This window comes from Hyaena hyaena, unplaced genomic scaffold, assembly GCF_003009895.1.
Source record: "Hyaena hyaena isolate Hyena2069 unplaced genomic scaffold, ASM300989v1 scaffold_364, whole genome shotgun sequence".
Classification (NCBI taxonomy): Eukaryota; Metazoa; Chordata; class Mammalia; order Carnivora; family Hyaenidae; genus Hyaena; species Hyaena hyaena.
The window spans coordinates 653,547-680,787 of record NW_024080996.1 but is presented as its reverse complement, the minus strand read 5'-3'; the positions used below and the strand labels follow the sequence as shown (position 1 = coordinate 680,787).

Genomic DNA, 27,241 nt, shown 5'->3' with positions numbered 1-27,241 from the left:
CTTCAACTCTGCTCTCATTGAAAATGTATTTCTAGGGATAGTGAGAGGAGAGCAAAAGCATAGAAAATGATGATTATGCGAAAATAAAAGTTTCATAACTGCTAACGTGCTTGGTCATAAATATGAAGGGATTGTATAGTTAGTATAAATAGGGAAAGCTTTATAAGCATATACTATATTGAAATACTTAAAAATTTTTTTTCTTTGTCTAAACTATGGCTTTTTCTTGCCATTGCTTGGTTTGTAGTAATCATTTTAAAAATGATTTTTGTTTTCCTTTTTAAGGTTATGAACAATCTCTTGAGCAAACGTTTATTGAGTCAGGCACTTTATAAAGTATTAGGGGTAGGGCATTGATGTAAGGAGACACAGTTGTTGCCTTCATGGTGCTCCTGGCTGTAATGCCACTGTAGGGAGGATTTTACTTCATCTGTATAGTACATAAATAGAACACATCAGTTCACAGATATTTCAGTGTGTTGTGTTTGTTAAACATTATACAAATGGAATGCAAAATAGGACCCTTCATGGGTTTACATTTCCAAATAGAAATGCAAAGCTGATAGATTATCTATTGGATAACAATATAGAGATATATGCTGTCTTTGGTGATAAAGTTGCACTGTGGAATTTCAAAAATTTTTTCAAAGGAAATATTTCCTGGAAGAGGTGGAATTGAGCTGTATATCTTGAATTGGTAAGGTGAATTGAATTGGTGAATTGAAGAGAATTTTGAGATAGGAGGAACAGTTAAGAGTACAAAATATACAATGAGCTTGGTATATTTGGGAATAAGTGATGGAACCTTTCTGATTGATAGTTTATAGAGGAGGATGACAGAAAATGAGGTTAGGTAGGAGGAGATCGGGTTATGAAAAGCCTGAAATGTTACAAAATTAAGAAAAAACTTTGTACCTTGTTTTTTTCTTAAAAGATGAACTACTGAAGAATGTTCAGTGACCTAAACTATTTTAAGCCTATAAGCTTTCACTCAAACAGCACCATGGCAATTGATGCTTTCTATTTGTTGCAGATTTAAAACAATTTTTTAAAAAACATGTTATTTTTGAGAGAGAGAGAGACTTACATGTGCATGGGAGAGGCAAAGAGAGAAAGAGACAGAAAATCCTAAGCAGGCTCAGCAGAGAGCCCAGCACAGGGCTTGAACTCAGGATGTGAGATTATGATCTGAGCAGAAAGTGAGAGTCTGACACTTAACCAACTGAGCCACCTAGTTGGTCCTTTGTTGCAGTTTTTATCCACTAGATGTCACTACGAACTAGACAGTGAGGCGTTCAAGCACTAACTCCCTTGATTTATCTAGAAGTAGTTGAGTAAATGGTGAATGTAATTCACTTTCTGGATGTTGGTGGACTTTTCAATTTTCTTGTGTCACAGAGTGATAGAAACATAGAATCCTGGAGCTGGAGAGTTTTAAAAGTTCATCTGACATATTGAAATACTTAAGGATAAAATGATTTGAATTTGGGGTATACTTCCAAGTAATGTAAAGGTGAGGTGAAATAGGGCATTATTGATAAATTAAGATTGGCCAGGAATGTAGTGGTAAAACTGGTTGGTATGTATGTGAGGTTCATTATAGCTTCAGTTTACTATATATTTTGACATTTCCAATATGTTTGAATTTACTTACATTTTTAAAAATCTTTTTTAAAGTTTATCTTTTAGTTGTTGTTGTTGTTGATAGAGAGGCAGAGAGGAAAGATCTAGAGAATACCAACCAGGCTCTTGTGCTACTAGCACAGACTTGAACTCATGAACTGTAAGATCATGACCTGAGCTGTAATCAAGAGTCTGATCCCCAACCAACTGAGCCACCCAAGAGCCCCTGAATTTATTTACATTTTTAATTAAATGTTAGGAAAGAAAAGACATTACCTAGTCTAACCTTTCTTTCTCTAAGAAATTCTTTTTATATTGTCTCTAGTTTCTGCTAGAACCCTGCCACTGTTGAACAACTGACCACTCTTGAGACTATTTCATTTTTAGAAATCTTGAAATTATTAGAAGTATTTTATCAATATACTGAGTCAAAATTTTCCTATAATTTTTACCTATTGGGCCTAGTTTTGCACTCTCAAGTAATAGAAAATAAAATACCATGGTCATCTCTAAGACACTTCAGGTATTTGATTATAGCTATCATTTCTCTCTCATTTTTTCTATTTTTGGGAGAGAGAGAGAGTGCATGTGTTTGCACATGGGGGAGGGGCAGAGAGAGAGGGAGAGAGAGAATCTTAAGTGGGATCTGTGACCAGCACGGAGCCCAATACAGGGCTTGATCTCATAACTGTCAGATTGTGACCTGAGCCAAAATCAAGAGTTGGATGCTTAGGGGCGCCCGGGTGGCTTAGTCGGTTAAGCGTCTGACTTTCGCTCAGGTCATGATCTCGCGGTTCGTGGGTTCGAGCTCCGCGTCGGGCTCTGTGCTGACTGCCAGCTCAGAGCCTGGAGCCTATTTCAGAGTCTGTCACTCCCTCTCTCTCTGACCCTCCCCTGCTCATGCTGTCTCTCTCTCTCCTAGAAATAAATAAAACATTAAAAAAAAAAAAAGAGTTGGATGCTTAATCACTGAGCCTCCCAGGCGCCCACCATTTTTCTCTTTTGATTTTTATATTCTTAATGCTTTCAGTCATTATAATCTTGGTTGATTTCTTCTGAACGCTAATTAGTTTTTCAATGCTCTTTCCTAATTTGACCTTCAAAACTGAACATGGCACTGTACCCCAACATGTGATTTTGCTAGGACCTCTCTTATTCTGGACCCCCCACCCTAGCCTTCACTTATAATACTTTGTGTTACCTATTTATTCTAAAATAGATAAGATTGGGTACCTAAGGTTAGCCACTGTAACCATAAAACTGGAAGAAATTTCAAGTGTTCCCATAAAATAGAACTAGCTTAGCCCCCTTCTTTTGTTAAGACTGATATTTATCTATAGGGATTGAGTTTCATTTTGGTTGGGAATCGAAGAACAGCTGATCATTGTTTCATTCAAACCATGTAATAATGTTTTAATTATACACTATTAAGTTTACCACTATTTCCTAGCATGGGATATCTTAGCTTTTTTTTCTCACTGGATTTTTTATTATCTTGTTTTTTATTTTTATTCTTTCCAGCCTTTTCAACCCTGGTAATGCCAATTACTTTTCATAATTAAGAAAGATTTAAGCAATGTGAAATAACCTGATAAGTTTTCTTAATCTATCACTGGAAAACTATTGTTTCAGTTAGGCTCTTTGGCTGCAAGACTTCATTTTATTTCAAGAACATGCATGGGATAATAATTACAGAATCAGAAACTCACACAAATCTAAGCTCCCTTAGGATTGTGTGGCCAGACAATTTTTCTGGATCTGAGGTAGCTCCAGTGAGCACAACAGAATACTTTGATCTTCACATTAGTATTTAATTAACAACTTGATTGGTTCGGTTCTCGTAGGGGGACCCACCTTCCTTGTTGCCCGAGGACATAAGACCTTCAGTGCTAAACCTGGACAATTCCAGGCAAAGTGGGAGTGTTCCCTTTCTCTTCACATATGTTTCTTTCCTGTTTGCTCCATTTTCTTCTAACTGGTGTTCTCATCATCACAGCTCTGAAACTTGGGCACACTTATGGCTCAGTTAGCCTCTTTTCTCCGTGTCGGGCCTTTTAGGTTCAGTTCCTGTGTCTGATTTCTCATACTTCCTAGTTCGTTATGTAAGATAAGGAATCTTCATTATCTTAGCCTGCCTTTTTGTGCAAGATCTAGGTTATTCGTGAGCCTATAGCCTGGGAGGCCCACTTAATAATTTGATTTGTAACACCCCCCTATTTTCTATATTTTTGTTTAATGCTTATGAATATTGTCTTTGGTCTTTGTATTTGTTTCTTGTGGCTGCTGTAACAAATTACCTCAAACTTAGCGGCTTGAAATGAATAATTAATTTTCTCAAAGTTCTTGAGTCCAGAAGTCTAAAATCAGTTTCACTGAGCCAAAATGAAGGTATCAGCAGGGCCTCTTCCACAGATTCTGGGAGAAAATTTGTTCCTTGACTCCTCTGGTTTTTGGTGTCTGCTGTCACTGCTTTGCTTGTGGTCACATCATACCGATCCCTGCTTGTCTTTACATCACCTTCTCTTCTGTGTGCCATATCTTCCTCTACCATCTCTCTCACGAGGACAGTTGGGATGGCATTTAGGGCCCATATGGATAGTCCAGGATTATCTCCTCACCTGAAGACCCTTAATTTAATAATATCTGCAAAGGCCCTTTTTTCTTATAAAGTAACATTTACAGGTTTCAGGGATTAGGACCTGGTGTCTTTAAGTGTCCATTAGCCTGTTACAGTCCTCATAGCTGGACCTTGAAAGGGCCTTCGGGTTGAGGTTTGATGAAGGGTTATGGTAATGACAGAGAAATGGAAAGTCAGTGTATATATTCCAACTGCTGGGCCAGTTGAAATATTCTGCTTAAGGGACTAAAATCAATCTGTGACTCTAATAGAGGTTTGGGCTTGTTGGGAGATGAGATTAGGTATCCTTATTTTAAATCAGTTACAATGGCTATTTTGAATCCTTGGTCACATTGTGCAAGGCAATAACATCTAGTAGGCAAAGAGTAAAAGCAGGCACCTTTGTGGCTCTGTATTTTTTATAACCTTAACTGTACATATATCTCTTTTTACAGTATGATTACCTCTATCTTGACCCCTGTAGCCACTCTGCTAACTAAAGTCCTCCTATCTTAGGGGCGCCTGGGTGGCTTAGTCGGTTAAGCATCTGACTTCGCCTCAGGTCATGATCTCATGGTTCATGAGTTTGAGCCCCACATTGGGCTCTGTGTTAATGGCCCAGAGCCTGGAACCTGCTTCTGATTCTGTGTTTCCCTCTCTCTCTGCCCCTCCCTGGCTTGTGCGCTCGCTCGCTCTCTCTCTCAAAAATAAATAAACATTAAAAGTAATTTTTTAAAAATGAAGTCCTCCTTTTAGTAGAATAAAGAGTAATGTTTCAAGCTGATTTCTCTGGCTAGAGGTGTAGATCTTTAGAAGCAAGGACAAAACATAGGTGATGCGCTGTAAGGAAACTGCACTAGTAGTGAGAGTGCTTTTATCCCTAGCTCACCATTAGTAAAAACCAAAGTGTTTGTTATTTTTATCTGTAAATCATGGTTATGATTTGCCTTCAAGGGAGAATTGATATCATTAACTTTTATTGGATGGGTTAACTGGTCCTAGTTTTGCCTTCATTTTGCTGAGTAGTATAAGGATATGCTTTTCTTCCACATGATATAGTGCTCAGCCTAGAAAATGGTACTTTGTTCATTTCTGTATTTTCCTTAAGGGAACATTCTGTGCAGATTTGTGAAAAATAAAATAGGTTATGCTTTTCTGAAAAATAAAATAGGTGCTTACTGAAATGACCAGATAGATGTAAGGAATGAACACAAACTCAATGTATTTAATATTAATACTCATTATCAGCTGTTACTTACAGTACTTGCAACAAATGGGTTCTGTTGAGATGTTAGAGTTTGTGTTCTGAGTTAAGTTAAAAAGGCTTCCTGGAAGAAGGGGGGTTTGAGAAAAGACTTTGAATAGCTATAGGTTTCAAATGCTAGGGACGAAAAAGGGATTCTTGTAAATAGGAAAAAAAGATTTTAGAGGGACTAGGAATGGAGTCCTTTAGCAAGGAGTGGTAAAAGTGATTGGGCGTGCAAGGACTATTTTAAGAAATAACTCCTTATTGAGAAGATGGATTGAAGGTAAGGAATGTATCTGCTGATACTTTCTAAGTTTATTAGAACTTTTAGGTTCTGATATTTTTGTGTACATTCTTAATACAAAGCGTATGTTGTTGAAAAATGATTTGAATAACAGCACTTAAATCAAGTTATGAAATACAGTATCTTAGAATAATGAAAGTCATGTTGTAAAAATACTATCAGCAGACCACAGTCTCCTTTGCAGATAATCCTCTTGTCTTAGGTCTGGCATTTTTTAATAATAGGGGCCTGTTTTCCTGTTGGAACACTTAGTGAATTTGGTATTAAAACTTTAGCCTGTTTTTGTTTGCTCTTTTTTCCCTTTTCCTGGCAGCTTAGCCAAACCATGAAACAGGCCCGTCACCGACTGGCATCATTTAAGACTGTGAATAAAAAAAATGCATCAGTGTTTCCAGATTGTAGAAGAAAAACCTTTCCCCCCCAAGAGGTAAATTAATTTCTAATAAATTGTTTTAAGAAGTACATGTAAATGGCAATGAGAAACAATGAAATCTGGCCATGTGTAGCAACATGGATGGACCTTGAGGGTGTTATGCTGAGCTAAATAAGTCAGGCAGAGAAGGACAAATATCATATGTTTGCACGTATAGGAGGATTAGGAGGAACTTGACGGAGGAACAAGGGGGAGAAGAAGGGCGGAAATGGTGGGGGAAAGGGAGAGAGGCAAACCATGAGAGACTCTTGAATGCTGACAAAAACTGAGGACTGATGGGTGTGGGGGGGAGGGGGGGATGGGCATGGAGGAGGGCACTTTGGGGATGAGCACTGAGTGTTATGTAGAAACTAATTTGACAATAAACTATTTGTAAAAAAAAAAAAAAAAAAGAAGTACATGTAAAGATTTATTTATATCTCAACATTATTCAGAACTGTAAAAATAACTGGAAATAACCTGAAATAGCCAATGGTAGGGAATGGTTAAAAAATTATGGTGTAGTCATATATAGCCATTCTAAAAAAAAAATCATACTTTCAGAGAATATCCAAAGACAGAAGTGTCTGTGATACAAAATTAAGTGTAAAAAGTAGGTTACAAAATTATATATGTATATTGTAAATTAAAAAAAAAAAATGATTCAGCCAATGTTTATGGAATGTCTGTAGTTACCAGGCATTGTTCTAGAAGTAGGACTTAGAGCGGAAAAAAAGTAGACAAAGATCCCTTCAGGAGCATCTGTGCTAGCAGGGAAGCAAATCATAAACAAGCAAATAAATGTAGAATATAATTTCAAACAGTCAGTGTTATAAAAAAGTAAAGATAAAGAGATGGGGAGAGAATACTTTGTGCGGAGACAAAAGCCTAAAAATGAATGGACCAAGAGGTTAATACTGATTATTTCTGGTTAGTGTTATTCCAGGTGACTTTTATTTTCTTCTCTTGGTTTTCCCTATTTAAAAAGTTTTCCATAAAGTATATATTTTACTTTCTAATTAGGAATAAAATCAACACTGTTCTTATTTAAAGATAAATTCTTTTGATTCAAAATACGAGATTAGAGTGAATATTTGGAATGTAAATGAAGAGTTAGACTTAAAAGGATATTTAAGGCTACACTTGTAAAATGACGTTGTTCTGTGCCTGTTTATTTCAGTGTTCACAAATTTGGATGCTAAAAACAAACTCATGTATTTTCCTGTGTTTGCTTAATTTTGTCAAGTTTTGATAGGCAGCATCTAATAAAATGGACCATCTCATCTTTTTTACTTTTTTTTGTGTGTGTGGACCTCATCACCTCTGTCTCTTAGTTCTTTCTTAGTTTTGATTTCTAGAGTGTGTGTGTATGTGTGTGTCTGTGTATAATATTTTTATATTTTTTCTTAAGTGTCTCAACACAATCATCAAAAACATTTGTCTTTTATATATTTGTAATTTGTAGAATACTAACCTATGTTTCCCTCTTCAGTGATAATAAGACATTTATAATAGTTAAATGTATAAATATATGATGTGTATCACAAATGGCATTCCATCCCAGGTGCATTCAATATAGTTACCCTTTTATAGCATTGCCTTGTTAGGACTCTCAAGATAGAATTTGTTTTGTACCAAAATTCTTCTCAGTGGCTATGTTTGGACAGTGACTTTGGTTATCAGATCCTAGAGACTGATATTTTATGTTGTGTGGAACATGTTCAAACCTTTCAATTGATACTTTTCCAGAAAAAGTACTACTTACAGATCTGACAGAAATAATTATCCAATAGAAGGGAGAAGGATTAAGTCTGAGATAACATCCTTGTATAAACCAGCTTAATACGTCAGAGATGTCATTAAATGTAATTCGTGATGATGATGATGATGATGATGATGAATTCAGACTTGCTGCTTGCTGCTTCCAGAGAGTACATGTGTATTTTTCAGCTAAAACATTGGAAACAAATCACCATAGAAATGAGAATGATGTAAGAAATTAGTGAAATTTTTCGTATTTCTTATATCATGTATGTGGTCTTTCTCTCAATTCTGAATAGTTTTCTACCCCCTTGGTTTTGTGAAGCGGAAGTCTGCCAGTCAGAAAGGACAGTCTGTAACCTAGTTGAACTCTGGTTTCATTTCCTTGTTAGACTTCTGTTTACTGACCTTAGAATCTGTCTGGTTGTTTTTGTTATTCCAGATTTGGAGATATAGTCAGAAGATATACTTGCTTGCCCACTGTTGGGTCACCAAGATAAAATCATAAGCCTCCTAAAATTGTTACTGGCTGGCATAGGAACAAATGGTCATTTATAAGGTTAATATATTCTCCTACCAGCCTATTTCCCTCCATATGTTTGATATGTGATGATTTGTTAGTAAATCTGAAGTAGAACTACTTGTTTTTCTTTATTCTGTATTAAACCACCATAATCTGCTAAAATTACTTCAGATCTTTCACAAAAACTCAACCCAGTGAGCATATTACTTTCTGTAGACCATTTATATTTGTATTATTTTATTTTTTTAGAAAACACTTTGTAGGAAACCATCATCCCTCAAGATGAATATAGGAAAAAGGACAATTGCCCTTTAAGTTTCATCAAGGTCTTTGGACTTTTAACTACTTTGCATTACCAGAAATTTATAGAAAATCAGGGAGGGAAATGTAGAGTAGGAGGAAAAAATAATGGCTTGTTAGAGCCATCCACAGCTAATTAAAGTTGGGCTTAAGGGTTAAAATTCTACTGTCCAGTAGTGTTTTTCTTTCTAACAGTTTTATTGAGATATAATTTATATACCACACAGTTTACCCACTTAAAGTATACATTTCAAGTAGTTTTTAGTGTATTCACGGGTTTGTGCAATTGTCAACATAATCTAGTGTTTGTAACACTTTCTTCACTCCTAAAAGAAACCATATTCTCATTAATTGTCACTTCCTGTTCCCTCCCTTTCTCTACCCCCAGTCCTAAGTAACTACTAATCTATTTTCTGTCACTATATAGATTTGCTTATTTCTGGGCATTTCATCTAAATGGAATCATATAACATATGGTCTTTTGTGACCTGGTTTCTTTCATTTTGCATAATGTTTTCAAAGGTTATTTTTGTAGAATGTATCAGGACTTCATTCCTTTTTATTGTTGAATAATATTCCTTTTATGGCTCTATCACATTTGGTATATCCATTCAGCAGTTGATGGACCTCTTGGCTTTTATGAATACCTGTGCTACAAACACTTGTATACATGTTTTTGTGTGGATATTCCTTTCTTTAGTAGTGAAATTTGGAGGTTATAGGGAAACTCTGTGTTTGTCATTTTGAGGAACCGCCAAACTGTTTTCCATCAGCAGTGTATGTGGGTTCCAATTTCTCCACATCCTCCTCAATGCTTCTTTTTGCCCTTCTTTTTGATTATTGCCATCTTAGTGGTATGAAGTGATATCTCACTGTACTTTTGATTTGTGTTTTCCTTATGACTTAAGATCTTGAGTATCTTTTCATGTGCTTATTGTCCCATTTATACGTCTCTTATGGAGAAAATGTATAGTCAAATGTGGTGGTGCCCATTTTTTAATTGGGTTATTTGTTTTTTTATTATTGAGTTATAAGAGTTCTTTATATATTCTGGATACATGTCCCTTATCAGATACATGATTTACAAATATTTTCTCTCATTCTGTAGATTGTCATTTCACTTTCTTCATGCCATCATTTGTACAAAATTTTAATTTTGGTGTAGTTCAATTTGTTTTTTCTTTTGTTGCTTGTGTTTTTGATTTAGTATCTAATAAACCATTGCTTAATCTTTTTTTTAAGTTTGCCTAGCCAGATGCTTAACTGACTGAGCCACCCATGTGCCCCAACCATTGCTTAATTTCAAGTCATCAATGTTTTCTACTATGTGTTCTAAGAATTTTATAATTTTAGTTCTTACATTTAGGTCTATGATCTATGTGAGTGAATTTTTATATGTGGTGTCAGGAAGTGTTTTCACTTAATTCTTTTTGCATATGAACATCCACTTGTTTCAGTACCATTTGTTGAAAAACTATTCTTTCTCCATTGAATTTTCTTGGCACTCTTGTTCAAAATCAGTTGACTGTAAACGTGAGGGTTTATTGATGTCTCAATATTATCTTCAGAGATCCATGAAAATTGGATGTTTTTCCATTTATTTAGATATTTTTAAATTTTGTTCAACAGTGTTTCATAGTTTTCAGTATATAGTCTTATGCTTCTTTTGTAACATCCTGTTTTTATAATATTTGATTATATTGACTTTCTAAATTATATTAAAAGTGTGCTGAAGCCTAGGATTTTATTGTAATTACATTATTTCTACTTGTAATAGGTATTTATTTTTTCATTTAAAATTTTTTAAAAATATTTATTTATTTTTGAGAGATAGAGTGATCCAGAGCATGAGCAGGGGAGGGGCAGAGAGAGAGGGAGACACAGAATCCGAACCAGGCTCCAGGCTCTCTGAGCTATCAAGCACAGAGCCTGATGCAGGGCTCTAACCCACGAACCGTGAGATCATGACCTCATCCTGAGCCGAAGTCGGATGCTCAACTGACTGAGCCACTCAGGTGCCCCTATTTTTTCATTTTTGATTGTGTGTTTTCTAAGAACCTGACTCTGAGGAATCTTCATCTATTTTTTTTTAATTTTTTTTAATGTTTAGTTTTTTTTGAGAGACAGAGATACAGGGTGCGTGCAGGGAAGGGGCAGAGAGAGATGGAGACACAGAATCTGAAACAGGTTCCTGGCTCTGAGCTGTCGGCACAGTGCCCACATGGGGCATGAACTCACGAACCATGAGATCATGACCTGAGCTGAAGTCAGATGCTTAACCAGCTGAGCCACCCAGGTGCCCCGGAATCTTCATCTATTTTGATAGATAAGAAAGGGAGAGAAAATTTGTTTGGGGGAGACCAACAGGATCTCCTTTCTGAAGACAGGGACAAGCCTTTCAGCAGAGTTCAGGTAAAGCAGAGTGAAAGGAGGTAGTATAATAGAAATTAAACTAATAGTGATTTGGACTAGGACGCCAGTATTGTTGTACTGGTTTGGGATTATAGATTTTGATTGTGTTAAGTTGAGCAAAGATCCTGATTTCCCATTTTATTCTAGTAATCTGTTTGACCACTATATCTTCCTGAGATTATTTTAGGAATCTAATGGAAAACCTAGAGTGTTGCTACTACGTGGCATTCTATATTTGATGTTTATGTTCACTTTTAGAAAATACAATTCAAAAATCCATTACTTGCTGTGATGAAAGAGGAAGAGCAAAAGAAGTTAGATCTTCAAGGCCTTCAGGATATTCTGCCAGAAGCCCAGGATTATCTTCCAGAAGCCCAAGGTGATCTGCTGAAAACCCAGGGTGATTTGACAGAAGTCCAGGGTGTTGAGCTAGAAGCCAGGAGTACTGAGCCAAGGCTCAGTACCCAGGCTGTTGAGGTGGAAGGCCAAGCTATTGAGCCTGAAGCCCAGGCTATTGAGCCTGAAGCCCCGGCCACTGAGTCTAATGCCCAGGCTGTTACGGCAGAAACTCGGGATATTATGCCAGAAGCCCAGAATATTGAACTAGAAGATGGGAGTGTTGTGTCTGAAGTCCAAGATTTGCTACCTGAAGAACAGTGTGTTCTTCCCAAAGACCAGAATATTCTACTCAGATGTCAGGACCAGGACTTTCTACCTAAAAACCAGGATTTTCTACCCGAAGACCAGAATATTCTACCCAGATGTCAGGACCAGAATATTCTCTCTGAAGACCAGAATATTCAATCCAGATTTCAGGACCAGGATTTTCTACCCAGAGACCAGCACCAGCATTTTCTACGCAGAGACCTGGTTGTTCTCCCCAGAGTACAAGATTTTCCACCCAGAGATCAGGTAAAAGAGAGTAGAAAGGAGTTATAACAAGAAAAAAATAGCTAGTTAAATTTTGGAGTGGGATTTGGAAGGACTAAATTGCAGCTGATTTGGAGAATCATAGTTGGAAAAAGTAGTTTTCTCAGTAATTTCTCAAAAGTCGAGGGTTCTCATTAAGTGGTGAAGTATTAGCAGCAGCATATTACCCCTGTCTGGACAGTTTACTTTTTTTCTTTTTAAATCTTCAAATTAGGAAAAATATTTCTGGCACTCATTATCTGCTTTGATAGCTGAAAGATGGAAAAAGGCATAGCCTGCAAGTGTCCAACAGTATCTTTTACTATTCAAGTTCCAAGGCCAGCCTTCTACCAGAGATCAGTTAGACAAAAATGAGAAGAAAGGAATCAATAGGAAGCAATTTATGTAGGGTCATAACTGGACTTATGTGGAACAGAGTATAGTGTTTTCTTTTATTCCATAACATGTTCAGTTAAATTCTGACCTCAGTTAACTCCAGAATTCTCACTACAGCCTGAAGTATTTCTTGGTTAACCTGTCTTTCTTAACTGAACAGTTGATATTTTTTGTTTGTTCTCTTTTTTTCTTTTAATATTTTTTTATTTCTAGGAGAGAGAGAGAGAGATTGTGTGTTTTGGTGTGTTTTAGATAGAGAGGGAGACACAGACTCTGAAATAGGCTCCAGGCTCTGAGCTGGCAGTCAGCACAGAGCCCGATGCAGGGCTCGAACCCACGAACCACGAGATCATGACCTAAGCGAAAGTCGGATGCTTAACCGACTAAGCCACCCAGGCGCCCCTTGTTTGTTCTCTTTTTAGGAGGCGAATTTGAAGGAGCCAGCATCAATTTTGATAGACAAGAGAGGGAGAGAGGCGTTTCCCCTGGATATCCATCAGGACCTTCCACACAACTGTCAAGATCAGGCCTCCATCAGGGACAAGGTAGAACAGAAAAAGGAGAGAGACCAGCAGGCACTGAATTGTTCAGAGTTTAGTTTGGAACTTGCAGTGGTTGTTCTCAGCTAGACTTCAAAAATGACAAAAAGCATGGCTTTCTGTTTTATTCCATACATCACATTATCTTGAGTTAAAAAAAATTACTGTAAGGGTTTCAATAAAGCCTATAATTATTGCTATCATATTACTCCCACTGGACAATTTATAATTAGTGTTTTTGTTTTCTTTTAGAAAGTACGCTTCAAGGAGTTGTATTCTGGTATGTCAAGTGAGAAAGGGAGAGAAGGCTCATCTCTGGCAAGTTATCAGTATCTGCCTCCTCAGCTCCAGGACTATACCTTCATCAGAGATCAGGTAGAGCCGAATGAAAAGGAAATAAACAGGAGATAAAGTAACTGGGGTAAAGTAACTGGGTTTTGTATATTCTCAATAATTGGTAATGTGAAGTATAGAATCAGGTGCAAAAGACCCTGGTTTAGTGAATGTATTCAATCAAATCAGTTCTGTCATTTGTAAGGTTGATAAATCACATTCATTCTTAGCGTAGAATCAGACCATTTTAGTTTACTATGATTTACTAAGTTTACTAAGATTATGCTACAACTTCTGCCAAAGCCCACAGTGTTACCATAAACATACCGTCCCTACATGAACAGTGCAGGAAAAAGTGGCAGATTCCAAATTACTTAATATATGAGGGGTTTGTCAGACTATTCTGTTCATGGTTTAGGATTAAAAATTCAGGTCTACAGAGTTGAGCTTAAAGTATTACATTCTTATTCAAGTGCAGATGTATCAGAATATTCTCACCTGGTGCTATTTCCCTGGAGTTCTCACCAAAGCCTATAATATTAGATTAGCACATTGCCCTGGCCAGACCATTTGTTTTCTACTTTTATTCCTTTAGAGCGTATTTCTCAAGCTACTGCCGTCTTTTATGAGAGCAAAGAGAGAGAGAGAGGTGAATCGCCTCTGGAGTACTATTAGTATATCAGTATGTTAGGCCTAAAAGCTAGGACTGAGCCTCTCCTAGAGAACATGTAGAGCAAAACAGTGGGAGGACTGTCTCCTTCCTGAAAGAGTAACAGAGACAGAATTACTTCAGGTTTGGGTTGGAGCTTATCAAGCTAGTGTGCATGTAGGCTACATAGAGAGAAAGCTACTGGAGGGAAGCCAAGAGCATGACGTCTTCAGTTATTTCGAAATGTGCCAGACCTAAAGTCTGTCCAGGTGAGGAAGCATGCCTGTCATTGGGGTTAACCAAGGGACAGGGTTTGTGTAGTATTGATTGGTTAACAGTAAATAATTCTTTGTAAACTCATGTCCTGGAGGCTTATTTGGCTTTCTGCATTTAGTCTTATAAATACCGAAGGGCTTCTGCTCTTGGCCAGCTGAGGCAGTACACCACAACCAGGCATCCAGTCTGCAAACAAACCAGTTAGGATGAAGGACAAAACAAGTGGTTTGCCACCTCAGAACTTCCTGAACTTTACCACCTCTAGTGTTTGCGTGTGGAGTTACTGGGGACAATGAGTAGGAGTACTTGTGGAAATGACACAAGCTTGTGTTCTGGCTGTACCGTGGAAAAATGTTAGCAACATTATAAAAATACTGCTTTTGTTGCCTTATCTGCTTCCGGTTGTTGAATAAGGGGATACCCCATGCCAAAAAAAAAAAAAAAAAAAGGACCAGAATAATTTGGGATTTGCTTTAAAATAGTCCAGGAAAAAAGTGGGAAAAGAGATAGATCAAAAAATATGTTACTAATTATTGAAGTTGGGGATGGATATGTTGGGATGCATTATACTATTTTCTTTCCTACTTTGATTTATATTTGGGAGTTTTGTATTAACACATGCAAGCACACGTGCTCACCAATTCTGTTATTTATCCTCCCCTAGTATCATGATTTTGGAGTTTTCAGTGACATCTACAAATCATTGCTGCTTACACAGTTTTATATTTTGTTCTTCCTTTAGAACAAGTATCGCGAGCAACCTGCATCTTTTGAGAAATGGGAGATTGAAAGAGGAATTGCTTCTGGAGTGCCATCGGTATGTTTCACCCAGTTTTTAAGACCTAGTCTCTCTCAGGGGATAAGTAGAGCAGAGTCGAGTGAGGAGTAAGTAGCAGAAAATAAATTGCATAGGCTTTGCCTCAAATTTAATAGGGCAGTATAGTAACTGCTTAGGGATTTAGTGTGAAGGTCAGTAATAATGGGCCAAACTTTAAAGTCCTCTTGTTCTGTGACATATCACACCATTCTGACCTGTTGAAACTCCTTCAGGCCTCTTCACTGAGGCTTTTACTGTTGCCCTGGCATGATGCTCCTGCTTAGACAATTGATGTTCAATGTTTACTTTGTCTTTTAGCACCAGAACTATGGGCAGGCCTTACATAATATGACAGATGAGCGATGGAGAAAGGAGTTATTTCCGGAGTGCTGTGAATATGTTTTACATGATATCCAGGATCCAGGTGCTGCCACAGAGCAGGTAGAGGAGAGTATAATAAAAAGTAAACACCAGAAAGTCAATTAAAGTTTGATCTGGGCTTGCCAGAGCTATGCTTCTAACAACAGCTGCTGCTGGTGTTATCTCTTATTCACGCTATCAATAATATTGTCAGTAATATTATGAATAACAGCTTACGTTCATTAAACACTTTCCATAACTAAAATAGTCCTAGAACTTTGTGTCCATTGTCTCATTTCTCATTTTCACAATAACCTACGGGAGACAGATACTATTATTATCCTTGTTTTGTGGACAAAGAAGCTCATGGATGATTGCATCATGGATATAGTTAAGATCCATCATAGCGGCACCAAGTGAAATGTGTACTCTTATGCCGTAATGTGTCAGACTGTTCTGACCTGCATAGAGTACGTCAGGGCCGTTGCTGCAGCCTGCAGTCCTTGTACTAGTATTATGTCACTGCTCACATATTGGGAGTGCTTTCGTATCTTTTAGACCTTATACTTCGGGCAGCAGCCATCCGTTGGGACAGCAGAAAGACAGCAAGAGGATTTGTTTCTGGATGGCCGCCAGCAGCTTCCACCCAAGCACCAGAGAGAGGGTTCCAGCAGAAGACAGGTAGAGTATGAGTCATGGAATTTAGAGAGGATTGGTCTGCAGGTGCTCAGGGTGAGCAAAAAGCAGATTCTTATTTTATTCCATAGTGTGTAGAATGTATCCTGACTCAAGATTACATTACTTCTCTCACGGAAACCTAGGGTATCATCAGGGGCACTCGTTGCCTATTGGAAGAGCTATATTTTATATGTACTTTTTTTTGGGGGGGTGGGGAAGAGGTATTATTTCTGGTGTGAGGGGGAAGAAGAAGTGAGTGGCTTCTGAGGGAGAGGGGTTGGGAGGGTCTTCTACCCAGTGGTCCGGCCTAGAGCCCTGTCAGGAAGTTGGGAGAGCATAAGATGGGCTCACCAAGAAATAAACTGTTCAGAGTTCAGGCTAGAGCTTGTTAGGGTTTATATATATATATATATATATATAAGCTTTGACGTACTGAGTTAAGATCTATAGTTTTTCAAGAAAATGTTACAATATTCTGGCCTACTAAGATTTTTCCATGGCTTAACTGAAGTCTAGTTTATTCCCACTAGAATTTACCACTGTCTGGATAATTTCTATCTTGTGGTTGTATGTTATTTTAATGATGGAGCCTTCAGACACCCAGTGTTGTTAGGATATATAAAAGAGACAAAGAGGCATTTCCTTTTAGGCCTTTTAAGAGAGCAAGAAGAAAAGGAGCGTAAAGACAGAAAGTAGGATTTGGGCTGAGCTCTTTTTGTAATTTTTAGTTTGGATCTGTGAGGCTGGCCTAGGGATGCTGTCGTGTGTTATTCTACATTGTCACAAAACCTAAAGTAGGTTCTTTCCTACGCAGGTCTGTTGCATATGGTTTTTTCCTAAATAGCCTTCTTGTTTTCTTCTTCACAAAGGTTGTCCCTTCTCTTCCTTGAGGCTTCAGCTTAAAAGTTACCTCCTTTGAGGGGTGCCTGGCAGTTGGTTAAGCGATTGACTTGGGCTCAGGTCAGGACCTCACGGTTCATGGGTTCAAGCCCCGTGTTGGGCTCTGTGCTGACAGCTCAGAGCCTGGAGCCTGCTTCAGATTCTGTGTTTCCCCCTCTCTTTCTGCCCCTCCCCTGCTTGTGCTCTGACTCTAGCTCTCAAATATAAATAAAAATGTAAAAAAAAAAAGTTACCTCCTTAAAAAAAAGACTGTCCTGACCACCTTGTCAAAAATAGGTCTCCCCTCTTCTGTTTTTCTCTGTCGTTGCATTCTCTTTCCTTCTCAGTACACAAAACCATTTATAATTATTTATTTAACATGTTTTCCACTGGTCTGTAAGCTTTATGAGGAGAGGTACCACACCTGTTTTGTTTACGAGTGTATGCCTTTATAGTGCAGTACCTGCTACCTGATGATCTCTTGCTAAATGTGTTTTGAATGAATTAGTCAATCAAGCAAACATTTATTTAGCATTTTGTTAGGTGTTAGCCATTGTTTAAGCACTAAATATCAAAGATACAATTGTGAATCAGAACTCAAGTTTCAGACAGTCTGAAGAAGAGAGACTGACACAGAGGCAGATCATTATGAAGTAACATGATTAATGGCAGAAGGTGCATAGGGCACAGAAGAGGGGTACCTAACCCTGATTATTTGATTGAGGGTGCTGCCTAGGTGCTGCCCTTCTTCATGTCCTTCTGCCATTCAAGCTGTGAAAATCCTCCCCTTTGTCCTTTTAGGCTCCCCAAATAATACAGTCTTGTTGGAAAAAAATATTTCAATAGTGTAGATTTAGATCATTTTTGTACTTAGGGTTTAGAGTCACAGCTGGGTCCCTTGTGCTGCTTAGCATTTTGTCAGCTCCCTCTTCCTATGGGCCACACTTAAAATTGTAAACCTTAAGTACTTCTCAAGTTCTTACTGCATCCCCATACTCTCAGACTTGTCATGAAAACAATAGAACCTATCATGCAGTAACTCCCTCAGCCACTTGCTTTCTTGCCAGTCTTACCTATTCCTGCTATCTCGGAAAAGTTGTCTCTCTTTGGACCATATTGTGGACTATTTTGCCATTTTTTTTTCTCGGTCCAATTTTGAATATTATACTGTGAGACTCTGGCTACTGTTGCAATCCTCTGAAGAATGTTATTTGTTTTTTTGTTCTAGCAGGCAGTCAACCTGGTTAAGTTTATACTAGAAGTTCTTTCTCACTTCATGTGAATACTATCATGAATGTTCGATTCTCAGAGCCTTCATTATACTCCTTTAGGTTCATCCCATGCATGCCCAGCTTAGGGGTGGTTTGGGGGTGTATGCCAATTCATACACAGATTTGAGGAATCCACTTTTCTAGCTCATTCCTCTTCAGGATACCCACCCCTTATACTCTTCCCCCGATACCATGAGCCACATTTCCTGGAATTTTTAGTTAGAATCAGAGACAGAATCAGTGAGAGACAGACAGGTCCATAGTGAGCTTATTATTCTTTGCCAAGTGCTAGAAGTCCAGTTTTTCTTACTTGTTTGAAAGCAGAAAATGTTTCCATTTTTATTGTAGCAAAAGTAAACACAAACAAAAAGAAAAAAGAATCTAAAATTCCAGAGATAACTACTGTCAGCCTCTGTTGTGTATAATTTTCAGATTTTATTTATAACAAATCAGTAAATAGCTTTAAACATAATAGCCTGAATGAGATAAACAGTTGATTCTCATCATCCATGATAGTTATACAAAGTTGCCGCGCACACTGAATTGGTGAATGCTGAACAATTGCTGCCAGGGAAGATAGCAAAGTTAGGTTTTTGTGAGCCTCTGATCACAACATTTTGGTCACTGATCAAAACCTAACTTTATTGGGGCGCCTGGGTGGCTTAGTCGGTTAAGCGTCCGGCTTTCGCTTAGGTCATGATCTCGCGGTTCATGGGTTCGAGCCCCGCGTCGGGCTCTGTGCTGACTGCCAGCTCAGAGCCTGGAGCCTGTTTCAGAGTCTGTATCTCTCTCTCTCTCTGACCCTCCCCTGCTCATGCTGTCTCTCTCTCTCTCTCCTAGAAATAAATAAAAAATTAAAAAAAAAAACAATAAAAAAAACCCTAACTTTATTTTATGTGAACTTCTGTTCAAAGACACCTTGTTTAATCTATGGTGTTGACTCATTAACATTGGACTCAGGGCCAATAAAAGTATAGCCCATTCCTGAATGGTGCTTATCTAATACATGTATTTTCTCCATAAGGCACATCACAGCCTTCTTATGTTCAGGAATACTAGATAGTACTTCAGCATTGCACTTGGGAGCCATTTTAAATAGCAAAATCACCAACGAAATGCACAAAAATGCAAAAACCTTGGCACTAAACAGACCTTGAAAAGAATACTTGTTTACAGTATGAAGGCTGAGACAAAAAGAGCACAGCATCACCTTGTTTGACCTTAGCTGGCAACATGCATATCAGGTGACTCAAAGTTTTCACAGCTCTGTACGTGTCTGCAGATGACTGTAAAAGCATTGGAAGTGTCAATTTTGGGATTACAAATAAAGTTTAGTAAATAGACAAATTCATAGATAAGGAGTATGGAATATTGAGGATTGACTGTAATTCACATACCATGTACTTAATCTATTTAAAGTGTACAGTTCAGTGTTTTTAGTATATTCAAAAGGTTGTGCAGACTTTGCCATGATGAGTTTTAGAACATTTTCATCATACCCCAAAAGTCCTTACCCATTAGCAGCCAATGCCTTTTTCCTCTCACTCCCACCCCCAGCCCTAGACAACCACTAACCACTTTCTCTGTGTATAGATTGCCTATTCTGGACATTTCATATAAATGGGATCATGGAATAGATGGCCTTTGGTGACTAGCTTTTTTCATTTAGTGTAATGTTTCCAAAGTTCATTGACCTTGTAGCATGCAGCAGTACTGGATTCCTATTCATTGGGTAATATTCCATTTTATGCATAGAGCACATTTTATTTATTCGCTCATCAGCTGATAGACACTTGAATTGTTTCTACTTCTTGGCTATTATGAGTAATGTTGCTGTGAACATTTCCATACAAGTTTGTTTTTTGTTTTGTGTGTGTGTGTGTGAATGTATGTTTTCATTTCTCTTGAGTATGCCTGGAAGTGGAATTGCTGGGTCTCAACACTTAATCTTTTTTTCAAATTTTTAAAAAAATTTTTATTTATTTCTGAGAGAGAGAGAGAAAGAGAGAGAAAGCATGAGCAGGGGAGGGCCATAGAGAGAGGGAGATACAGAATCTGAAACAGGCTCCAGACTCTGAGCTAGCTGTCAGCACAGAGCCCGACATGAGGCTTGAACCCACGAAACTGTGAGATCATAACCTGAGCCGAAGTCAGACGCTTAACTGACTGAGCCACCCAGGCACCCCAACACTTATCCTTTTAAGGAACTGCCAAATTCTTTTCCAAAGTGGCTGCACTATTTTTCATTCCCTCCAACAGTGCATGAGGGTTCCAGTTTCTTCACATTCTCACTAGTATTTATTATCGCTTTTTAATTATATCTCTTTTAATGGATGTGTGGTATCTCATTGTGGTTTTGATTTACATTTCCTGATGGTTAATGGTGAGCATCTTTTCACGTGCTTAATGGGTATTTGCATATTTTTCTTTCCAAAACTCCTTATTAGATTATCTGCTTAATTTGTAATTGAGTTGCTTGTCTTTTGATCATTGAGTTTTGTGAGTTCTTCATATATCCTACATACAAGTCCCTTATTATGTGATTTACAAATGTTTTCTCCCATTTTGTAGGCTTTTTGTTTTCTTGATGGTTTCCTTTGCAGCACAAAAGTCTTAAGTTTTTTTAAAAAACTTTTTTTTTAATGTTTTCTTTATTTCTGAGAGAGAGAGGGAGAGAGACAGTGTGAGCAGGGGAGGGTCATAGAGAGAGGGAGACACAGAATTGGAAACAGGCTCCAGGCTCTGAGCTGGCTGTTAGCACAGAGCCCGACATGGGGCTCGAACCCACAAACCGTGAGATCATGACCTGAGCTGAAGTCAATCGCTTAACCAACTGAGCCACCCAGGCGCCTCTAGAAGTTTTAAGTTTTGAAGAAGTTTAAGTTAGTTATTTTTTCTTTCGTGGCTTGTACTTTTGATGTCATATCTAAGAAACCATAACCGAATCCAGGACCATGAAGACTTACTCCTATGTGTTCCTCTAAGAATTTTATGTCTCTTACGTTTAGGTCTGTGATCTGATTTGAGTTAATTTTCATATGTGGTATAAGGTAGGAGCTCCACTTCATTCTTTTGCATGTGGATATCCAGTTGCCCCAACATCATTTGTTGAAGTGACTCTTCTTACCCATTGAATTCTCTTTGTACGCTTGTTAAAATTCAGTTGATTGTAAATATAATGGTTTCTTTTTGAACTGTTGGCTCTGTTCCATTCATCTATAGGGGAGTGCCACACTCTCTTGATTACTGTAGCTTTGTATTAAGGTTTGAAATTGGGAAGAGTAATTGTTCCAACTTTGTTCTTCTGTTTCAAAGCCATCTTAGCAACTCTGGGTCCCTTGCATTTTCATAGGAATTTTAAGGATCATCCTGCCAACTTCTGCAAAGAAGTCATCTGAAATTTTGATGGAGATTGCATTCAATCTGTTGATGCATTTGGAGACTACTGCCATCTTAACAATATTAAGCCTTCCATGAGCACGAGAGGCCTTTTCCATTCATTTAGATCTTTTTAAATTTCTTCCAACAATGTTTTATAGGTTCCAGAGTAAAAACCTTACAGTTCCTCTGTTAACTTTAAGTAATTTTTGATGGTAGTTTAAATGGATTTTTCCATTAATTTCATTTTCAGATTGCTTATTGCAAGTATGTGGAAATACAATTGATTTTTGTATACTGATCTTATATCCTGCAACTTTGCCAAAAGATAAATAACTTCTAAGCTAAGAAAAAGCAATATTAAAATATCTTTCATTTCTAAAAGTTAAAGATCATAATTTGACCCATACAGTGTCAAAGCAGGTACACCAAATTATGTCATAATGCTTTTCTAGTAACGCAGGGGAAATTTAGCTTCAGTTTCCTCCCTTCCAAGTCAGTTGATGTTATAATATTTTCATGCCCTTATTCTCTGGGCTCACACCCACCAAAGAGTTGTATGAATAGAAAATGATTACAGATTTGAGATAATAAGGGATCTGGCTTTATATCCCGGATTCAGCGCCAAGCACATGCATAATAGAGCAATTTCTAGTGATCACTTTAGAAGAACTTTCATTCTGAACATTTTGGCTTGTTGTTAATTCATCCATGTTTTTGACCTGAATCATTTTCTTTGGCTTGTTGTTTTTTGTTTGGTTTAATTCCTTCTGACTCTGCTTCTTTCATTCTCTTAAGATTTATTTTGTTTACTGATTTTTTATTTTTTTAAATAAATAAAAAAAGTTGAGCTCAAGGTTGCAGGAGAAAAGAATCAATAGATGAAAGTCACAAAATCACGTACAGGGCTAGCTTTGGGCAGTTTTATCACTTTGTGTGACTGGACTTCTAACAGGTATGTGGTGACTATCAGTCAAGATTGAACACTGAATTACAAATTCCACTGGCATTTCAGTCTGGAGTAGATCAAGAAGAAGACAAGAAAGAGGTATGTAATGATAATTCCTTTGGAAACCAATATTTCTACTATAATAGTATGAAATTGGGAACAATTTATTGTGTACTTACACATTTAGGGCTAATACTACAAATTTCTTGGATAAATAAATGAGGTAAAGAAGTTATTTGACTCATTATAATGTGTTGAACTTTTATTCCAAACTCCTAGGATTTAAGATCACCTTGATATGAAATCAGAGATCTGATCCTAGTGAATTTTTCCCGTTAGTGTATATTTGTTACAATAATTTAAAGGAAGAGTTTTAAGTTATGACTTCCTTTTTGTTTTGTTTTCCTTTCCGATCTAATGTTAGTTTAAACCAGCGGTTTTTAACACTGTCCATGTGCCAGAATCAGATGTGGAGCTTTTTTCCAAATAAAAATGCCTGGACCCAAACTGGATATACTGATCAGTATCTGAAAAGGTAGATTTGGGGCATCTGTGTTCTTAAAAAACACCACTGATGATTGTGATGTATCCTTGATGTTAAGAACTGGCTATTAGACTTTTCAAAGGTCAAAAACATGTCTAGGTGTGCACTAGTGCCCCTTGAGTAGCTTCTGTCCTTAAAAGAGAATGTATAAACCCAGAGGTATGAACAGGTCACACACAGGGCAATAGCACTTGCTTTTATTACACTTGTTCCCTTTAAAAGTATGATGCTCAGGTATTCCTCAGTTCTTTTTCCCTCTTTCCCACCGTATTAGGCTAGGTTTAGAGCATACTTTTGTGATGTGGTTTCAATTTTGAAAAGTTAAACTGACTGTTTTTGTTTCATAAAATCCCTCTCACTTTCTTTCTTTGGCCTTCTATGGTACTTATAACTTCATAACACAGAGTAAATATAGTACTGTATCTTATCATGTCCTACACAATCTCTGCCTCAAGTGCTGTTGACAAAGGACTATACTAAGGGCAAAACTAGTACTTCTTTTTTTTTTTTTTTAATTTTTTAATGTTTTATTTATTTCTAGGAGAGAGAGAGAGAGAGACAGCGTGAGCAGGGGAGGGTCAGAGAGAGAGGGAGTCACAGACTCTGAAACAGGCTCCAGGCTCTGAGCTGACAGTCAGCATAGAGCCCGACGTGGGGCTCGAACCCACGAACCACGAGATCATGACCTAAGCGAAAGTCGGACGCTTAACCGACTAAGCCACCCAGGCGCCCCAAAACTAGTACTTCTTTCTCTAATTTGTCTGTAACATCGAATAGCTATGTGCTTGAGAATATAAAGCTCTTGCTGTATGTGATATTATCATAGGTCACCATAAATAGAAAGAAATTAAGGACTGGCCTCCTAGGTGGCTCAGCTGGGTAAGTGTCTGACTCTTGATACTGGCTCAGGTCATGACCTTGCAGTCATGGGATTGAGCCCTGTGTTAGGCTCTGTGCTGAGCAGAGCCTGCTTGGCATTCCCTCTCTCCCTCTCTCTCTTCTCCTCCCCCATGCATGTGCACATGTACATGTGTGCTCTGCCCTTTCCTCAAAATAAACAAACAAAAAAAGAAATCAAGGACTTAATTCCACGTGACTTTTGTATTATATATAAGTATTTTTTTGGTCTGTGGCACAAGGATATTTTCCTCCCTTGGAAAGTCCTCTGAGAGCAGAATGTTAAGAAAGTTTAACTTCTTTCCTTTAGCGTCAAAAGCAATACCTGAGATATAGACGACTGTTCATGGATATTGAAAGAGAACAAGTAAAAGAACAACAAAGGCAAAAAGAACATCAAAAGAAAGCTGAAAAGTAAGTTCTTTGATCCTTATTATGAGCCTTCAGTTACCAGTTAAGATGATTTTGAAAACTAGGTTTTAGAAATCATTAGGCATAGTAGAAAAAACTGTTTTTGATATGAATAGAAGTATGAAAAGGTGGTTAAGAGCTATGTTTTTTTAGTAGAATCTTTTTTGGGAACAGTCTTAAGTTTACAGCAAAATTAAGTAGAAAGTACAGAGAGTTTTATTGACCCCCTTGCCTGTCCACATGGACTGCTTCCTCCACTGTCAACATAGCATGGTAGTATGGTGGTTACAACTGATAAACTTCCACTGACACATCATAATCCATATTTTACATTAGGATGCACCCTTAGTGTTGTATACACTCTTGTGTATTTTGACAAATGTATAATGGCTTGTATCCACACAATATAATATCATACAGAATAGTCTTACTGCCCTAAAATGCTTTGTGCTTCACCTATTCATCTTTGTCTCCCCCAGCTCATTGTAACCAATGATCTCTTAACTGTCCCCATTGTTTTTCCCTCTCCAGAATGGAATATAGTTGGGATACAATATGTAGCCATCTCAAACTGGCTATCTTTCACTTAGTAATATGCATTTAAGTTTCCTCTAATACCTTCCATAGCTTGACAGCTCATTTCTTTATAGTGCTGAATAATACTCTACTGTCTGGATGTACCACAGTTTATCCATTCAGCTTCTGAAGGTCTTCTTGTTTCTTCAAAGGTACACAGTTATTAATTAAGCTGCTCTAAATATCCATGTGCAGGATTCATTTGGTTGGTAGTTTTTAACTCCTTTGGGTAAATACCAAATAGTAGGCTTGGTTAAGAGTATGTTTACTTTTGAAAGAAACTGCCAAACTTTATTCCAAAGTGGCTGTACCATTTTGCATTTCTGTCAGCAATGAATGAAAGTTTCTTTTTCTCCATATCCTCTCCAGCATTTGGTTTGTCAGTGTTTTGGTTGTCAGCCATTCTAATGGTTGTGTAGTGCTGTCTCGTTGTTTTAGTGTGCAGTTCCCTGATGACACATGATGTGGAGCATCTTTTCATGTGCTTATTAGCCATCTATACATTTTCTTTGCTGAGGTGTCAGTTTAGGTCTTTGGCTCATTTTTTAATTGGGCTATTTGTTTTCTTATTCTTGTGTTTTAAGAGTTCTTTGTATGTTTTGGATAATAATCCTTTATCAAATGTGTCTTTTACAAATATTTTCTCCTCGTCTGTGGCTTTAATTCTCATTCTTTTGACACTATCTTTTGGAGAGCGGAAGATTTTAATTTTAATGAAATCCAGCTGATAATTATTTTTTTAATCTGTCATGCCTTAGGTATTGTATCTCAAAAATTGGGGCTCCTGGGTGGCTCAGTCAGATAAGCATTTGACTCTTGATTTTGGCTCAGGTCATGATTTCATGGTTCATGAGACTGAGCCCTGCATTGGGCTCTGTACTGACAGTGCTCGCTCGCTCGCTCGCTCTCTCTCTCAAAAAAAAAAAAAAAAATATATATATATATATATATATATATATACACACAACTATAAATATAAAATTATTACCATACTCAAAGTCACCTAGATTTTCTTTTGTGTTTTATATTTGGCTTGACCATCCATTTTTAGTTAACTTTTATAAGGGATGTAAGGTCTGTGTCTGGTTCATTTCTCTGCACATAGATATTCAGTTGTTCCTACACCATTTGTTGAAAAGACTGTCTCTGCTTCACTGTATTACTTTTGCTCCTTTGTCAAAGATCAGTTAATTTTATACAGGTCTATTTCTGGGCTCTCTTCTCTGTTCCACTGACCTATTTGTCAGTTCTTTTGCCAATACCACACTGCCTTAAAAGAGAAATGATGCCTATGAGAGACTCACTTTCCCTTTAAGGACACATATAGGCTGAAGGTGAAGGGATGGAAAAAGATATTCCATGCAATTGGTTACCAAAATAGAGTGGGGGTGTCTATCCTCATAGAAGACAAAATAGATTTTAAGTTGAAAAGGGTCACAACAGACAAAGAAGGTTCTTATATAATGATCAAGGGATAAATTCATGATATAACAATTAAAAATATTTATGCACCCAACATCAGAGTATGTAAACATAAAGCAAATACTAACAGAACTGAAAGGAGAAATAAACAGCAATACAATAATAGTGAGAGATTTTAGTATCCCCCTTTAAACAATGGATAGATCATTCAGACAGAAAATGAATAAGGAAACAGTGGTTTTGAACAACACTATAGACCAACTAGACTTAACAGACATATACAGAATATTCTAGCTAACAGCAGTAGAGTATACATTCTTCTCAAGAACACACAGAGTGTTCTTCAGAATAGATCATATGCCACATAGGCTATAACACTAGTCATAACAAATTCAAGAGGATTGAAATTATATCAGGTATTATTTCCAAACACATTGGTATAAAGGTAGAAATCAGTAATGAGGAAAATTGGAAAATTCACAAATATATGAAAATTAACACAATCCTGAATAACTGATGGATCAAATAAATCAAAAGGGAAGTAAAAATGTTTAGACAAAAAAAAAAATGGAAATACAACATACTAAATCTTATGGTATGCAGCAAAAGCAATTCTAAAAGGAAAGTTTATAGCTAAATGCCTTCAAAGAAAAATGATCTCAAAACAACAACCTAATCTTACACCTTAAGAAACTAAAAAAAGATGAGGAAACTAAGCCTAAAGTTAGTAGAAGGAAAGAAATAATAAAGATTAGAGCA

General features: G+C 37.3%; 1 protein-coding gene across 1 annotated transcript in view; it reads left to right on the top strand.

Moving 5' to 3' along the window:
• The window catches only part of CCDC15 (coiled-coil domain containing 15), an 87,792-nt gene that overhangs the window by 7,383 nt on the left and 53,168 nt on the right, over positions 1 to 27,241 (top strand). Inside the window, exons 5-12 of the mRNA XM_039250243.1 lie at positions 6,104 to 6,217; positions 11,457 to 12,110; positions 12,926 to 13,048; positions 13,295 to 13,417; positions 15,043 to 15,117; positions 16,036 to 16,158; positions 22,639 to 22,731; positions 24,384 to 24,487. Of these exons, the coding sequence (XP_039106174.1) occupies positions 6,104 to 6,217; positions 11,457 to 12,110; positions 12,926 to 13,048; positions 13,295 to 13,417; positions 15,043 to 15,117; positions 16,036 to 16,158; positions 22,639 to 22,731; positions 24,384 to 24,487 (1,409 nt within the window). The remainder of the gene's footprint in view (positions 1 to 6,103; positions 6,218 to 11,456; positions 12,111 to 12,925; positions 13,049 to 13,294; positions 13,418 to 15,042; positions 15,118 to 16,035; positions 16,159 to 22,638; positions 22,732 to 24,383; positions 24,488 to 27,241) is intronic.